Genomic DNA, 18,921 nt, shown 5'->3' on the forward strand with positions numbered 1-18,921 from the left:
GGTAACAGGGGGTTGAGTGTGGAACCTAGAGACTTAGTAAGACAGAAAACAGAGAAGCCCCCAAATCTGCAAACAAAGTAACAAGAAATGGGCCAGGGCACAGAAACAAAGCCATTCCCCAGAACAATAGGGCAGGGTATCTAAAGATAGCCCACAAACTTCTTTAAGGTTGCCTTTCAGAAGCAGCTGGAGAAAACCTGGCCCACGGACATGCGCAGAACATCCACCAGTAACCACTGTGTGACCTTCCAGCAGGGGCAGTGAGGGGCTACAGCCCCAGCCGGGGAATCGAACCGGGGACCGAGAGACTGCGCAGGCGCAACACCCCGTGATAAGTCCTGCTATGAATTCCAGAGGCCTCTCAGACAGGAGCCATCTTTGAAAGCTGCTGCGAATGCACCATAGTTAACATATCCCCGCCTGTGCCTATGAATAAACATGAAGCTCTTCCCACCCAAGAACTTTTAAAAACTTGGGCTGGTCTTTTGTTCTGTGAGAAGGGGGTATGCATTGCTCTAGGCCCTCCTCGTCTCCACTTGCAAGGCTCTTCAATAAAGCTTTGCTCTTGTGGAAAACTAAGTGCCTCACCTAATCATTCTTGACCAGTGAGAGGCAAGAACCTTATTCCAGTAACATATTGACAGCCCTATGAAGCACAGTCCTACTCTTGACACACATGGGGTCACCATGAGTCAGAGTCAACATGATGGCAACTGGGCTTTTTCTTTTTTTTTTTGAATCCTGGTGACCTGTATGCAGGCGTCACTGGAGTCTACAGTTGTGTTTGTGCTCCCAGGCCCCTTCTCCATGGAAACTCACCTTCAGTATTGGATATGGGGGTACTGTCACATTTGCTTTCACACTGCTGCATCGATGGAGGCCGAACAGTTTCTGGACAGTCACTAGATGCCTGTCCCGTGTAGGAGAGACATTGCACAGTCCGCATTTGCTGTCCAAGGCCGCACTGAGCAGAGCACTAAATCCAAAGACACAGGAAGAAATGAAACATCTCAACAATCTGGAGGAGGTAAATAAGACACTACATGCATTACCTTTTAAGATCATATGTCGTTCATCTTGGAGAAGTGTATGATTAGGTCATTCTACTATAGAATTAATTTGGAAACTCAAGGATTGTCTTGTTACCCTAGGAAATGGAAGCAATATAGTTCCCAGAAGACAACACAGGGGGATTTCTTGGGACATCACTCCAATAGTTCCAAGCAGGACTGGTGAACTCTAATGGGAGTATAATGAGAAAATTCTAATGATGAAGTGAAATAATCAGATTCTAGGGCTGGGGGATCACTGTTGTTCCCTATGTATTACAGGCTTGTGGGCAAATAACCTGATGGCTTATTGGAGTACTCTGTATCTTATAAAAATGTTAGTTCCATATAATAGCAGTGACTGCTTTGGGGCCTGGTGATGGGGCCAGTTTAAAATAAATAAATAAATAAATAAGTGCCTCAATTTTTCTAAGGTATTGTCAGTCGCTGGAGAAGTGGCTCCTTCTCCTTTTTCTACTCAGGCAGTCTGACCTGAAGTTATCGTCTGTGTGGCTGATTCGATGTCCAGGCTGAAGAGTGGAGCTGGGTCTATTCTTTGGGCCTGCCACCCAGAATACCAGAAAGCTTGTGAGAGCTGGGATCAAAGGGATGAGGAGTTAAGAGGTATCCAGACAGGGGATGATGATGTTTACCAGGTAAACTGACCAAAGCTCTGTTGGATTTGCTTGTGAAAACTCTCAAAGTACTTACAGGAGTTGCAAGGATATTCATAAAGACACTGTGATGGTTAATTTTATGTGTCAGTTTGGCTAGGTTATGGTGCTCGGTTGTTTGGCCAAAAACTAGCCTAGATGCTATAAATGAAGTAATTACATGTTTTTAAATCGGCTGGCCTTAAGTAAAGCAGATTATCCTCCATAATGTGGGTGGACCTCATCCAATCAGTTGAAGGCCTTAAGAGCAAAGGAGTTTTTCCCTAGGGAGTATTCTGCCTCCAGATGGTAAATAGACATTTTGCCAGAACTTGTCCATTCATCTCTTCCCATCATTTGACCAATGGATTTTGGGACACAAAATTGCAGCAATCTGGTCCCAGTCACCTGACATACAGATTTTGGGACATAAGAGCTTGGGAATCTCCAGCCTATCACCTGACCTATGGATTTTAGGACATGAGACTAACAGAATCTCTAGCCTGTTACCTGGCCTACAGATTTGGGACCTGCAAGCCCCCCAGAATCACATGAGCCAATTCCTTAAAATAAATCTCTCTCTCTCAATAGGTAGGGAGGTAGGTAGTTAGATAGCTAGATAGGTTGATAAAAACATACTACAGATATATCTTATTAGTTCTTTGTCTGTAGAGAACCCTAACACAGACACTATTTTATTTTTGTTTCTAATACAGAATGGCAAATAAATGTACCATAAAATTTATTAAAGCATCTTTGGAAATGTAATTTCACTGGTTATTTTGAGTTTTAGGAAACTGGATTGACAATGTAGGTGGGAAGAAAAACTTGACAACATTTAAAAGAAAAATGTCAAATTGACAGCTGTAAATTTGGTGAAATCACTAACATGTGAAAACTTTTAACTGGGCTTTATAAAACAGCACATTGAAACAAGGTATATACAAGGAAAGAAATGCCTACCTGGTTTAAAATAAAAATCACTTTTAATAAGTAATGGCAGGCCCAGATTATAAAATAACAACATCATACTGACTTACTATATTCCATTATGATTTATTTGGGTCTCAGGTATTAAAAATGGCTGTGTTATAATCCACAAGGTTAATTATGAAACCAGAGGACATTGATTGGCTGGAAATTTACTTCCTGGAGCATTATTATTATTAACATTTTATTTAACAAATTAGTATCTCATCAAAAAAAAATTTTTCTACTTTTTATTAAAATTGTGTAAACAAACACTGAGAAAAGAAGCTATTTAGTTTTTTTTATTAATTTATTTTATTTTTATGGTTGTTGAAAATATACACAGCAGAACATATGTCAGTTCAATAGTTTCTACATGTACAATTCAGTGGCATTGATTAGATTGAGTTGTGCAAACATTCTCACCTGCCTTTTCTGAGTTTTTCCTCCTCATTAACATAAAATCATTGCCCCCTAAGTTTCCTAGCTAATCTTTCGAGTTGCTATTGTCAATATGATCCCATATAGATAGTTCTTAGAAGAGCATAATGCTGAAGGCCAAAGTTCTTTAATAGTTAAGCTAAACTAGCGTTTGGTTTTAGGAAGACTTCAGGGGTTTAAGGTTTAAGGATTATCTCAGGGCAATAGTTTTAGGAGTTCATCCAACCTTCATAGCTCCAGAAACTCTGGATCCTGTGAGAATTTGCAATTCTGTTCACATTTTTCCCCTTTTGATCAGGATTCTTCTGTAGAATCTTTGGTTGAAACGTTCAATAGTGGTAACTGGGCACCATCTGGTTCTTCTGGTCTCATGGCAAAGGAAGCGGTTGTTCATGGAGGCAATTAATCACACATTCCATATCCTCCTTCTATTTCTGACTCTCCTTTTTCCTCTGTTGCTCCAGGTGAATAGAGACCAGTTGTTGTACCTTTTTCATTCAAAAATTTTATACACAAATTGTTTTGTCATATTAGTTGCAATCCTTGCAACGTGTCACCATTCTCCCCCTTTCCCTTTCCATCCCAGGTTCTCAGTGTCCATTCATTCAGTTTTCCTGTCCCCTTCTGGCTTGTCGTCTTTGCTTTTGGACAGGTGTTGCCCATTTGGTCTCGTATACTTGATTGAACTAAGAACACGTTCCTCACATGTGTTGTTTGTTTTAGGCCTGTCTAATCTTTGGCTAAAAGGTAAACTCTGGGAGTGGCTTCAGTTCTGAGTTAGCAGGGTGTCCAGGGGCCATAGTCTTGGGGGTTCCTTCAGTCACTGTAAGACCAGGAAGTCTGGTCTTTTTTTGTGAATTTGAATTTTGTTCTACATTTTAATCTCATTCTGCCTAGGACCCACTATTGTGATCCTTGTCAGAGAGATTGGTGGTGGTGACTGGACACCATCTAGTTCTTCTGGGCTCAGGCTGGTGGTGGCTGTGGTTCATGTGATCCTTTAGTTCTTTGGACCAATGTCTTCCTCATTCCTTTGGTTTTCTTCACTCTCTTTTGCTCCGAATGTGATGGGATCAATAGATGTATCTTAGACAGCTGCTCAAAAGATTTTAGGACTCCACACGCTACTCACTAAGATAGGATGTAGAATATTCTTAAATTCTTTATGAACTATGTTATGCCAATTGACCTAGATGTCCCTTGAGAACATGGTCCCCAGCCCTCAGCCTCAGTAACTCAGTCCCTCAAGGTGTTTGGATGTGTCTACGAAGCTTCTGTGACTTTGCCTTGCTCAAGTTTTGCTGACTTCCCCTATATTGTGTATTGTCTTTCTCTTCACCAAAGTTAACACTTGTCTACTATCTAGTTAGTAATTCCACCCCCAGCCCTCCCTCCCTCATAACCATCAAAGATTGTTTTTTTCTGTATGCAAATCTTTTCTTGGGTTTTTATAATAGTGGTCTCATACAATATTTGTCCTTTCATGATTCACTTATTTCACTCAATATAATGCCCTCCAAATTCATCCATGTTGTGAGATGTTTCACAGATTCATCATTGTTATTTATCACTGAGTAGTATTCCATTGGGTATATGTACCATAATTTGTTTAGCCATCCATCTGCTGATGGGCACTTAGGTTGTTTTCATCTTTTTGCTATTGTGAATAGTGCTGCAATGAACATGGGTGTGTATATGTTTATTTTTGTGGTGGTTCTTATTTCTCTAGGATATATTCCTAGGAGTGGGATTGCTGGATCATATGGTATTTCTATTTCTAGCTTTTTAAGGAGGTGCCATATCATTTTCTATAGTAGTTGTGCCATTTTACATTCCTACCAACAATGCACAGGCGTTGTTTCCCTGCAGCTTCTCCAACATTTGTTATTTTCTGTTTTTTTGGTTAGTGCCAGTAATGTTGGGGTGAGATAATATCTCATTGTAGTTTTGATTTGCATTTCTCTAATGGCTAATGATTGTGAGTATTTCCTCATGTGTCTGTTAGCCGCCTGAATGTCTTCTTTGGTGAAGCACCTGTTCATATGCTTTGCCCATTTTTTAATTGGGTTATTTGTCTTTTTGTTGTTGAGGTGGTGAAGTGTTCTATAGATTTTAGAGATTATACCCGTGTTGGATATTTCGTAGCCCAAATTTTTTTACTAGTCTGTAGGTTCTCTTTTTACTCTTTTGGTGAAGTCTTTTGATAAGCGTAATTGTTTAATTTTTAGGAGCTCCCAGTTATCTAGTTTATCTTCTGGTATTTGTGCATTGTTTGTATTTGTGCATTGTTAGGTTTATATTGTATTTATGCCATGTATTAGGGCCCCTAACATTGTCCGTCTTTTGTCTTCCATGATCTTTATTGTTTTAGGTTTTTGATCCATTTGAGTTAGTTTTTACGTATGATGCGAGGTATGGGTCCTGTTTGATTTCTTCACAGATGGACATCCAGTTTTGCCAGTACCATCTGTTAAAAAGACTATCTTTTCCCCTTGAATGGACTTTGTTCCTTTGGAAAAGATCAGCTGACCATAGGTGGATGGATTTACATCTGGGTTCTTGATTCTGTTCCCATTGGTCTACATGTCTGTCATTGTACCAGTACCAGAGTGTTTTTGACTACTGTGGCTGTATAGTAGGTTCTGAGATCAGGTAGTATGAGGCCCCCTACTTTGTTCTTTTTCTCCAATAATGCTTTGCTTATCCAGAGCCTCTTTCCTTTCCATATAAAGTTGGTTGTTAGTTTTTCCATCTAGTGAAAGAATGCTGTTGGTGTTTGGATCGGGATTGCATTATATCTGCAGTTTGCTTTGGGTAGGATTGACATTTTCACAATATTGAGTCCTAGAGCATTATTTTTAAAGTAATCCCAATATAATTCTTCTTTGACATTCAAAAGAACAGTATTTAATTTTCCTTTTATCAAAAACACTCTACTGCTAACCAAAAGGGTGGCTGTTTGAAACCACCGCAGCTCCTCGGGAGAAAGATGTGGCAATCTGCTTCTGTAAAGATTTATAGCCTCCCAAACTCTATGGGCTCACTATGAGTCAGAATTGACTTAACAGTAGTGTGTTTGATTTTTTGGTTTTTCTATCAAAATATACTAAGTTGTTTTTAAAGATTTTAAGGTGGGCAAGTGCAAGGTAACACAATTTAAAAGTAAATAAGAAAGAAGAAAGAAAAAATAGAAATTGAAACATAAAATGGAAATGAATCAAATATAAAAATAGATACCAAAAGTCCTATGCACTTGCTTCCCAATTCATAATGTATATCAGATAAAAATCAATTGCAGGTTAAACCTTAATAACACTTCAAAGATTATCAGTCTCCTGATCAGATTAATTTTTTTTTAATTAATTTTTATTAAGCTTCAAGTGAACATTTACCATTCCAATCAGTCTGTCACATGTAGGTTTACATACATCTTACTCCCTTCTCCCACTTGCTCTCCCCCTATTGAGTCAGCCCTTTCAGTCTCTCCTTTCGTGCCAATTTTGCCGTCTTCCCTCTCTCTCTATCTTCCCATCCCCCCTCCAGTCAAGAGTTGCCAACACACTCTCCAGTGTCCACCTGATTTAATTAGCCCTCTCTTCATCAGCATCTCTCTCCCCGCCACTGACCAGTCCTTTTCATGCCTGATGATTTGTCTTCGGGGATGGTTCCTGTCCTGTGTCATCAGGCGTTCTGGGGAGCATTGTCTCTGGGATTCCTCTAGTCTCAATCATACCATTAGGTATGTTCTTTTCATGAGAATTTGGGGTCTGTATCCCATTTGTCTCCTGCTCCCTCAGGAGTTGTCTGTTGTGTTCCCTGACAGGGCAGACATCGATTGTGGCCGGGCACCAACTAGTTCTTCCGGTCTCAGGATAATGTAGGTCTCTGGTCAGATTAATTTTTTATTAAGAGGCATTATCTCTATTTTGCAAGTGAGAAAATTATGACAGTGCTGTTAACTGAGTTGTTCTTGAATTATTTGAGAGAGCTGGGAGTAGAGTCCAAAGTTTTGGTTGCTTCAAATCTCTGGCCATCTAGGTGATTTCTCTTTTAATTTTAACTAAAAGTATTAGGATCCAAGGAGTAGATATAAATGGGAAGTATGTAGGTGTGAGAGAAGCGTGTCTGAGGAAGTGTGTGTGCCCAGCTGTGTCGCTGCTGTTTGTGCAATGTACCACACTCACATCATACCTAGATTTCTGTATGTCATTTCTCATCTCTTGAGCTCTTACAATGACTGTCATGGATTGAATTGTGTCCCCCCGCAATATGTGTCAACTTGGTTAGGCCATGATTCCCAGTATTGTGTGGTTGTCCTCCAATTTGTGATTGATGAAATTTCCCTATGTGTTATAAATCCTAATCTCTGCCTATGCTTAATGAGGCAAGATTTGATTATGTTAAAGAGGATTAGGGTGGGATGTAACACCCTTACCCAGGTCACATCCCTGATACAATGTACAAGGAGTTTCCCTGGGGTGTGGCCTGCACCACCTTTTATCTCTCAAGAGATAAAAGGAAAGGGAAGCAAGCAGAGAGGAGGGACTTCATATCACCAAGAAACAAGAGCCAGGAGAGGAGCACGTCCTTTGGACCTGGGGTCCCTGCACTGAAAAGTGCCTTGACCAGAGGAAGATTGATGACAAAGATCTTCCTCCAGAGCCAACAGAGAGAGAGAAGGTCTTCCCCTGGAGCCGACGACCTGAATTTGGATTTCTAGCCTACTAGACCATGAGAGAATAAACTTCTGTTTGTTAAAGCCATCCACTTGTGGTATTGCTGTTAGAGTAGCACTAGATGACTAAGACAATGACCAATCAGGAACCTCAGGTTTTTGCCCCAAGGTCCTGCTTCAGCAGCATCCCACGGTCCAATTGGCTTACCTGGCCCCAGTCTCCAGTCACCCAGCGAGGAGGAGGGCAGCGGCCCAGGCTGCAGCGGATGCGGACAGGCGGTTTGCTTTCCTCTGGGCACTGTGCAGCTGGGAATGTTTTAGAAAGGTCACTGCTCTTGCACACAACAATCCGATGCTTGAATCCTGGACCACATTTTGGAGTGCACTGGAAATAAAACAAATACTAATGAATAACGACAGTGTAAAGACAGAGGAACATTTGAGGGAAGTCTTTCTTGGAGTAAATGTGTATTTGAGTATACAATATACATACACATAAAATTCTAGGCAGTCTCTCAGATATGAAAATTCCTCAAGTTTTTTAAGCAGAAGTGCTTTTATCTTTTCCCCAAGGTCTTTAAGAGCTAAACCCAATGTTTGCTTTTCTTGGCTAACTTATTTTCTTCTTTTACTGGGGGTAGGTTTATTCCTCTATTCCTCCCTAAGCTTGGCCTCATTCAGCTGTGATAAGATGCTATTTTTTGGAACATGGAAAGATGCTATTTTTTGGAACATGGAATCCTTGGTTTCCTACTTACTGGGTGTGGTCTTCTGAAAAGAATTCTCATGTTATTCGTAGACCACAAGTACTTGTCTCCATGAAGAAAGCTAGGGGTTGATTTCAGTGTGTATTCTTACAGTGTGGTAGCTAGGAATATATGGCCATGGGGGAAGGCTTATTATGTAGGAAATTTCTGTTCATCTGTTAATCATAATGAATGTGACTGCTCTTTAGAATTGGGCCTGACTGTTCTCCAGAATGAGGAAAGGTGCTTCTTCTTATGTCACAACCCTATTACTTGCCTCTTCTCCAGGCTAACTGGAGTGTTAGTACTCTGTTTCTGGAAGTCAGGCTTCCTGTTTAACATGGCTGACTGAAGCCTTCCGGCTTTCTCCCATGCATATCTGCACTCTTCCTTTCTTTAAAATCTGTATCTGCTCTGAATCAAGTGAGGACTTTACCTACAACATTTTGAAGCACTGTATCTGTCCCTTACGTTTAACAAACATTTCCAGATCTCCTACAGGAACTATGCTAGAAGACTAGTGGAATATAAAAATGAATAAGATATGTGAACACACAGTTAATGTTAAGTACCATAATAGAAGATATAAAAAAAAAAATTTTTTTTTTAATATATAAATTCTTGTGTCATTAATCACCATCTGTCTGTTTACCAGTTATTTATATACATATCTTCTCATCCCAGCCAGACTATAAACTTCTTAAGATTGTGGTCCATTTCTGATTCATGTTTGTACCCCCTCTCAGTATCCAGCAGAAGGCTTTGTATAGGCACTCAATACATATACACTGTCCTTAAGCTGGGAAGATGATGGTCTTGATTCACCATCAGGTGGGGATATCCCCAATATGTTCTTCTAGGAAGTGTGCTAGATCTGATATGGGGATGTCCAAGTGAACACTGTACACACCCCTGAATGGCTTTATCAGGGGCGGTCCTTGAGCCTGGTACATGTGGTAGTGAACGAGAAAAATATTAACATTTCTTCAAGGGAACATCAAGAATCCCATGCAAACTCTCCATTGCAATGTATGTAATAGCAATATACTTCTCCCTTTTTCTGGGCCGGGTTTTCTCTCAACTTAGAAAAAGATTCATTAAGATACATTTCAAAGGAGGATAATATACAGCTCTTTCTGATCAGGCTCCAGAAGAGGCTTCTGTCAGGTACCTAAAGAGCAAGAAGGAAATTCCTTTTCATAGCCAAATTAACTACCTTATTTCTTGCGACTGCCTCACTCTACCTATATAATCAATTACCACCTATTAACCCATTGCCGTTAAAAAAGATCCTATTAATCCAACTCCTAAATCTCTATTTCTTGATTTCTCTCCAACTCCACTGCTATTAACCTTACTTCAGACAAACATGATTTCCCACACGAAGCAGTGGGTTTCTAATAGGTCTCCAGTTTCTTGCTCTTGCCTCACTCCAATCTACTCTCCTCTAAGCTTCAGTCAGAGGGATATTTCTAAAGCACAAATCTAATTATATCTCATCCTGATTTTGAAAAATCTTTCAATAGATCACTCCTCTCTTCAGGATAAAAACCCAAAATGACAATTAGATCATGATAGTAAGGTTCTGCTTGCCTTTTCTGATTCATTTCCCTATATGCTAGCCATACTGAACAATTTTCAGTATTCCTTAGTGCTCTTTCATTGCCAGGCACAAAGCTAATGCTACTGCCACTGCTCGTCACTATTACCGCTATTACTACCACTACTACTAGCTACCATTTAATAAATGCTATATTTAATAAGGAAACCCTGGTGGCATAGTGGGTAAATGCTACGGCTGCTAATCAAAAAGTCGGCAGTTCGAATCCACCAGGTGCTCCTTGGAAACTCTACAGGGCAGTTCTACCGTGTCCTATAGAGTTGCTATGAGTTATGACTTGACGGAAACACTTTTTTTTTTAATGTTTAATAAACAAGGATTATTTATTTAAAACCCGTTGCCATCGAGTTGATTCTGACTCATAGCGATCCTATAGGACAGAGTAGAACTGCCCCATAGAATTTCCAAGGAGCACCTGGTAGATTCGAACTGCCAACCTTTTGGTTAGCAGCTGAGCTGTTAACCACTGCACCACCAGGGCTCCTATTATTGGTAGTAATAACAATAAAAACCAAACCAACCAATAGCCATCGAGTTGATTCCAACCCATAGCAACCCCAAAGGACAGAGTAGAACTGCCCCATCGGGTTTCCAAGGCTGTAATCTTTATGAAAGCTGACTGCCACACCTTTTTGGTGTGGAGTGGCTGGTGGGTTTCAAACTGCCGACCTTTTGGTTAGCAGCCAAGTAATCTAACCACTGTGTGACCAGGGTTCCTCAGTTATAATACCTACTACCTTACATTCCATTAGTGCTTCATAGTTCACAGAATATTTTCATATGCATTATGACACTTTACGACCTAGTCATTATCCATTTCTGTTATTACTTTTATTCATAGGCTGCTCTTAGCACTGGTGGAAACAAATTCACGAGAATACAAAATAAACGTTAATTAATTACTATAAAAAATAACTTGAAGAGAAGTTCAGGAGGATAGAAAGGCACTTCAAACTTTATGGGAGACAGGCAGAAACACACAGGATGTATAGGGAATTTAGTTTTAATATTTTGAGGCTAAGGAAACGTTTATTGAAAAATACACTTGTACTACTCCCCTGCCCCCTTCACATTTTAGAAACAAACATTTAGAAACAAAGCGTTGGGCTTATGTCCCTTGCTTATTCTAATATTCCAGTAGCAAGAAGCTTCTGCTATTATTTTAAGAATGTAGTAATATCTAGCAGTCTTTTCTAAGAGCATATGCCAAATCCTGCTTGCTATCAGGTGAGGCAGACAATGCAAGGACCGACCATTCATTCATCTCTGAGACATACCCAGGAAACCAAAAACAAAAAAAATAAGTAAAATTGATAATAATGTAAGATGATGATGATGATGAGAAGAAGAAAAAAGGGAGAAGGAGAAGAAGAGAAAGGGGAAAGAAGAAGAAGAAGGGGAAGATGAAGAAGGAAGACAGAAGCAGCAGCAGCACTAATATTTATTGTCAGGTACTATTCTAAGTCCTTTATGTGTAATAATCTACCTAATCCTCACAGAAATTTCATGACATATTATTATCACGCCCATTTTGCAGATGAGAAAACTGAAGCATAGAAAGGTACAGCTAAATCCAGATGGCAGTTTTCTAAATAAAATTTTTATAAAATTTAAATAAAGAATTAAGTGTTAAAAGTAAAAAGGTGCAAATCCTCTGTGGGACAATATGTAGGTATATGCAAAGCTGAGCATACAATGACATCTACTGGGGCAAGAAATCATTTTAGAAAATTACAGCCGAAACTCTAAAAAGTAAGGCAAAGATACTACATCCTGTAGTAGCAGAGGTAGAGCGATATCAGCTGGATTCTTGAAACAGAGAGTGACTGAAAACTACATTTCTGCCATATCCTTATTCAATGAATACAGCAGCCCTGAGCCCTGCAGATCTAGCCACAAATAATACATGTCCGCAGCCAAAATCTCAACTCTGTTATCTACAAATATTGTGCTTCTTAAGGGTGACTGGAAACCCTGGTGGCATAATGGTTAAGTGCCACAGCTGCTAACCAAAAGGCTGGCAGTTCAAATCCACCAGGAGCTCCTTGGAAACTCTATGCGGCACTTCTACTCTGTCCTATAGGGTAGCTCTGAGTCGGAATCGACTCGACGGCAAAGGGTTTGGTTTTGGTAAGGGTGACTAGAAAATTAAATGCTTAAAAATTGCTTCAAAGAACTTGTAATGGCACAAGGGATGCCACTCACACCAGCTTCATTCAAAGGAAAACTCTATCCAGCAAATTCCCCAGCCTTAGTCAGCGATGTGCAAGCAGAGGTATCTTCAGTTTGTTTCTGTTTTTACTTCTTCGCTCTGCTTTTTTTAGCCTAAATTTCATCTTTGCCTCCCTTTTGCCTTCTGATAAATAAATGTGTTTATTCATTTGGCTCTCACTTGTAAAGGATAGAAATATTAAAGTTTGGGGAGCCAGACTGAGCTCGCTCTGGGGAAGTGGGTTTAATTTATTTAGTCATAGAACCAGAGTGGAACTTCAAAAAAAAAAAAAAAACCAAACCAAACCCAGTGCTGTCGAGTCGATTCCGACTCATAGCGATCTTATAGGACAGAGTCGAACCGCCCCACAGAGTTTCCAAGGAGCAGCTGGCGCGTTCAAACTGCCGACCCTTTGGTTAGCAGCCGTAGCACTGAGCCACTTCGCCACCAGGGTTTCCAGAGTGGAACTTAAGAGTAAGCAAAGTGGCGTCACAATTCTCAAACTGGACACAGCAGTCTGTTGTAGGTAGGATTTTTCTCCATCCTTCTTAAATAATGCTACCTAAAAGTAAGGCCTAGAAGTCATTCAGTATTATGCCAGTTACCCACTTATCCAAAAATTAAGTATAAGGAACAGGCCTTGTTAAATGGGTACTCTGTGGGAGTCAGAAGAAACTATTCTGATACATCAAAAGAATAGGCAGGACTGCTGGAGCCTAACCACAGTATGCAGTGATGCTTTTAAGAGCTACATGCCAAGGGAGGGCCAAAACAGAAAATCATTTAAAGTCCAAGATAACATAGATGATCCCAAGAGAAAGGAATAGATACTAGGAAATGAGAAAGCTGTGGGTTCATTAGTTTCACAAAAGGCTGCTGAGGAGCTATTTTCCACCAAGGTAATTTTTTTTTTCCATAAGTACCTCATGGGTTTCACTGATAGGGAAAATGGTTCCTGGCTTTGCAACAATGGAAATTTTATATCAGAGCTGCCACAAAGAAAAGGGAAAGGTCAAAGGGTAAATTCCTCTTGCTGCAACATATTTTCACCCTTTGAACCTCACCCTTGTGATCAGCAAAACTCAGACAGCTGATAGTTGGGACTGGGGAGGGAGCAAAAGGAGAGGAACAGAAAGAGGAAACTTTTCATGGGCATGTCAAAAGAAAGTTGTGTGAAAGACTTGCAAAAGGTTAATTGAAAGAGATTGTTGCTGCTCTTCAGAGGGGGACCTCCTCTTTTTTTAGTGGGAGGTGCTCCATCCCTGTGCGAACAGGTTGCTCGTTCGCACTTTGTTCTCTGCAGCTACTTGTACATTTATTTCACTTAAAGCTGTTTATTTATTTTTAACCTAGAGAAGAGGTGGGCTGCCTGGTAAAGTAAGGAAAAGGAAGTGTGTGATTCACCCTCCCCCCCACACACACCCCCTTTGGAAAATAAATGGTAGAGACTGTATGGGGAAAAAAAAAATCATCTCTTTTCTCTTGAGGAAACCCTGGTCGCATAGTGGTTAAGAGCTACAGCTGCTAACCAAAAGGTTGGCAGCTCAAATCCACCAGGCACTCCTTGAAAACACTATGGGGCAGTTCACCTCTGTCCTATAGGGTCACCTGAGTTGGAATCAACTCAACAGGTTTTGGTTTTCTCTTGAACAAAGAATGGAGATGATGGTAAAGATGAAGTTCAACTAGAATCTTTGAGACCATAACCACAGCATTTCTTCACCTATGCTTACCCCAGAATAGTTTTCTTTAGTTGTCTGTGGAGAGACAAGAGCAGTGACCAACCCTTTATTTGAGGTGGTGGTCCCAACATGTGCACTCCATCCAGTCATCACTACTTCTTTCCCCTAAGTTTTGAGTCAGCTATCTTAAAGAAGAGTAGAAATGTAATCATAAGCCCCCTTGGCTTAGACATAATCATCAAGCAGCTTCCAGGAGTGTCTGTGAGCTTCTTTAGAGCCATTTAAGCCAATCACTTCAGTGATTGACTAGGTAAGAGTCAAAATTCTAAGAACAGGGTAAGGGCAAAGAGGAACATGCGCTCCAATGATGTGGAAATACAACCTACAGAGATTAAATTCAGAAAAAAAAAATCTTAAAATGGTTATTGGAATGGAAGCATATCTGCAATATACATAGCTAGTTTTCAGGGTGCTTCTATTTAGTATTTATGTTAAAAATAAAATGATAACAGAAAAGTGTACACCAATGTGAAATGAGTCTGTGTATGGGGAGGTTTTATTTTAGTGATTGACAGGTATTTCTTCCAATTTCTGCTTATGAACTTGTCTAATTGTCTTCACTTTTTGGATAAGGAAAATGTGATATAAAGTTCTGTACTCAAGCCTTCTTATCATCAACCTCTACTTTATTCAATTCTTTCTCACATTTATTCTCTAAAACAAAACTTTTTATCCTACCCTACTTTTATCACATAAACTTTTTGAGTTTTTTTTTCCATTTTTTCTATTAGGAATACCTCTTCAGTTTCCCTGTTCTCTTCCCTACTTCAAATTCTACACTCCCTCAACATTCATTTTAATTCCCCTCAACTAAAAAGTCTTCTGATTCTACTCCACGGTACCCCGACCTCAGCACTGAATTTCTGTATCACCCATATGTTTATACACCACAATCCACTGTTTCATTAAATACCGTCTTATATTTTTCTCTAGTTGTTTCATGGATATGTCTTATTTGCCTAAGCAGGATACTTTCATATTCTCCATAGTGCCTAGCCCAGTGTTTTTAATGAGCACTTAATTAGTACTGACCTGATCTGAAACTGGAAACCCTGGTAGCATAGTGGTTGAGTAGTACAGCTGCCAACCTAAAGGTTGGCAGTTCGAATCTACCAGGCGCTCCTTGGAAACCATATGGGGCCGTTCTACTCTGTCCTATAGGGTCACTATTAGTCAAAATCGACTTGACAGCAACAGGTTTGGTTTTGATCTGAAACACTAAAACTGTTGCACATCTTCCACTGTGATCTTCCAATAACAAATTTGTTATCATTAGCAGTAGCTATTTATGGATTTCTATAAGGTTCTTGGGCACTGAATTGCAAGTAAAATAATTATTAAAATTTGTACAACTCTGTAGAATGTCTATTTTTTACCAACAGATTTTATCTTTCAAATGAACCTAGGAGTCAGTCTACCCATGCTAGGGAACAGAAGAATCCATACTGTTTTCCATAACAATTGCATGAGCAATACCAAGAATATCTCTACATTTGATTGAAACTGCAAATGAAAGTTAGGTAGGCAGAATGTAATTACTAAAGCTGGAGTATGACCAGGAAACTTGGGAGAATACTTCCAATTCCTGCCAGACATTCCAAGGATAACCACAACTGGTCAGAATCTCTGCTTCCATGTCCCATCTGAAATACAGTCCCTCTTTTAGCCCTGTGCCTTCAGCAAAATAAGGCCACTCAGGCAGTAAGATTTAGAGGGAAACAGTTATATCCAGAGGTTCCTAAAAAACAATACTTAATTTGTTTTTCTTGACAAACTGCTTAGCACATGAGGTTTTCAGGAAATAGCCAAAGCAGTACTATAATGTTTCCAGCAGTACATGTAAGAATCTGCAGTGCAGCCTGTTATGCTAACTTGAAGGAATTCTCTCTAGTTATATAGCCACATACTTACTCCTTTTAACATTAACCAGCACTACACAAGGAGTCAGATATCCTTTGGGAAATGTAGAGAATGGTATAAGTGTGTTTGTCTCATGCATACTGGGGAGTCAAGAATTAAATCTTTCTAAGTACCTCTGAATTATATTAGATTCTTTTGTGACACATGTATGCCAGAAAAACATTATCTTATTAAGGTCTTCTTCACTGACCATGTAAGTGGAAGTAATGGTAAATTCTGAACAGCTCCATGTTTCTTTCCCAGGTACAATGGAAGCAATTATATTATGTATGTGTGTGCATAAACGTGTATACGGGTGTGTGTCATATACAGTCAGATCTGGTCTTAGTGTGCTGGTGCTCCAAACGTTCTTCTCATTATAACCCAGTGCAACATTGAAGGCCATATTTGCTATTTTGAAGATTCATTATTCTATAAACATTTGAGAGCTCATTGTATGTGTTATTAGACGTTAAAGAACATGATTAAGTCCCCACTTTTATGGTGCTTACATTCTATGGGGTAAGTCAGGGTAGGGGGGAGAGAGAGAGAGGTATAGTTATCAAGCGATAATAAATCGATAGAGTCATATCTAGGAGTTATGTAGGTAGTCTGTAACATTACTTGGAAAAAAAAAAAAGAACGTAAGTAATTTATGCCTTCGAAATGAGTTCCTAGGAAAGGGCCAGCTAGGTCTTCAATAAGTTCAGGGATCTTCCTTTCTTGACTCTCCTGAACTTCAGTTTTTAGTCACCTATCACTAATTCTGAGTCTGTGATGCTGCTTAAGAATAGTAAGGGGAAAAACCACTTAAATGAGCAATCACAATAATATTCTTTAAAATTCGCATTAGACTTATTTTTAATGAAACTGATGATCAGTTTCTCATTAATTTCCCTGACTCAAGAAACCCTTACTTCCTGACAAGCAGCAATAAAAACAGAACATGGCCAAATTCACTGTTAGGCAGTCCTTACTTGTTGAGTTCTAAGATGCTCACATGCTCAGGTGTCCTTAATATTAATTGCTTTGGTACTGATAGTTAAGACATCTCAAAACATACAGCCTCAGATTTCCTTACTTCTGACCAGTCCAAAGCCACCCACTGAGGTGGACACGACTGGTTGTTGCAGGGCTCTTTTTCAATAGGCCGGTGTGTTAAACAACCACTGTAGTCCAGTGTCTCCTCCTCAGAAGGTCCAATCTTCCTGATGCAGAGCACTGCCCTTGTGCGCATTCCACCATCACAAGTCTTGCTGCACGCCAACCAATCCCCAATAAACCACCTGCAGCAAGAAGTGGGAGAAAAACAGAGAAGCATGTCTTCAGTGCAGCCCAAGATTTCTAGGTGAATAAAGGCACTTTCATCAATGGACTGCATCTTTTTCCTAGAAAAGCTGATATTTCAGTGTTGGTTGCTGTGACAAATGACAAATGGAGGAGCTAAGAAGAAGACAACTCACTGTCAGTTCCCTTCTAAAGTGCAATAGGTGGGCTTTAGAGCAGGCACAACCCAGGTTCAAACAGTCAGTGCACTATGTGTTATTAAATCTCTTTTTCTTTTTTTAAAATTAATTTCTAAAACAATGATAAGATTAATCTCACTAAATGGTCATGAGGATGAAATAACAATGTATATAAAGCCTCCAGATCTGCTGATAAATGTTTAACAACTGGCTTTCCATGGCGGCAACCCTGATTTGTAGCATTTGCCAATTTTTGTGGCATAAATACCCCACTACGGTAATTTCAAGCTACCAGCTTGACATACTGAACGTGAAGTTATGCTAACAATAGGCTCTCCCAGGCCAGTACTAACTGGCACCAGCACACTACTAAAAACATTGACCATAGTGTTTGGCATTCAACAAAATAGAAATAGTAGCTATTTTTATTACATTGAGGCAGGTTCCTCCAAAATTCAGGATTTTGTGCCAAAACCGCCCTAAAGGAGCTAAGGATTTGTTTTCCGTGTTCTAGAAATGGGGCAGACAAGGCCACAGGTATCCATCCTGAGGTCACGGGAGTCTTATAACACGGGTAGATCCCTGAACCAGCTCTGGAAAAATATGGACAACCCTTGTTTTGATGCTTCTCTTCCTAAAAACAGCTTCTACACAGATAATTTGGGAAGAAATTCAAAAGCTTAGCAAAATGAACACTTCTCACATTTATAGGTATGCCATTCCTTTTCCAGAAAGTCATCAGTGTACATATATATATATAATTTTAGGGTTTTTTTTTGGTATACTCCTTCAGGATTTACTGCTGTGGGTGCATTAATTGGTCCAAAGGGTGTGGATCATGATCCAAATCAGGCCAATGAGAATTCTCTTTAAAATTTTTATATCTTGAGCTGTAGCAAAAGGATCCCTTTCCTTTCTGGTCACAAAGGTATGTAAGGATATTATTCTAGAGCTGCTGGTGGCCATGCCCTCTGTCAAGTAAAAATAGCTGATTTGAAAGAATGTACAGGGGCTAGAATGTCATGATGGCATTTGATCCTTGATTCTAGCCCCTCGAGCTGAGTTCATCCTTATACTTCCCTCAGCTTTGTTACATAAAGCAGTAGAACTTATGAGCAGAAGCTAGCTGAAGATGAGGTGGTATTATTTGCATCCAGGGTCTTCCCACAGACGTATTATTGCACTTAATTTAATAACTATTTGCTGAATGTCTACTATGTTCAAGGCATTAGCTTTGATTTATAGAAGAAGAAAGTAAGATCCAGTGTTAGCAAAATAGTTCTCCAAAGTCATGAAAAAAGGCAATGATGGAGCTAGGACTAAATCGCCCACCAATTGCTATTTTCACTGAATTTCATTTTTAACATTGCTGAATAGTAGAATCTAGGTCACAAGTATGCGATCACAAGACATTTCCTTCACTCCATGTTATAAACCATACAACTATC

At 39.7% G+C, this 18,921-nt stretch overlaps 1 protein-coding gene across 1 annotated transcript in view; it reads right to left on the reverse strand.

The window, feature by feature from the left end:
- ADAMTS6 (ADAM metallopeptidase with thrombospondin type 1 motif 6) overlaps positions 1–18,921 on the reverse strand; it is a 285,964-nt gene that overhangs the window by 14,319 nt on the left and 252,724 nt on the right. The window contains exons 22-24 of the mRNA XM_003408062.4: positions 17,089–17,293; positions 7,996–8,172; positions 820–976 (exon numbers count right to left, since the gene is read on the reverse strand). Coding sequence (XP_003408110.1) covers positions 820–976; positions 7,996–8,172; positions 17,089–17,293 — 539 coding nt within the window. The remainder of the gene's footprint in view (positions 1–819; positions 977–7,995; positions 8,173–17,088; positions 17,294–18,921) is intronic.

The sequence above is a fragment of the Loxodonta africana genome, chromosome 2 (genome assembly GCF_030014295.1).
Source record: "Loxodonta africana isolate mLoxAfr1 chromosome 2, mLoxAfr1.hap2, whole genome shotgun sequence".
NCBI classification, from domain to species: Eukaryota; Metazoa; Chordata; class Mammalia; order Proboscidea; family Elephantidae; genus Loxodonta; species Loxodonta africana.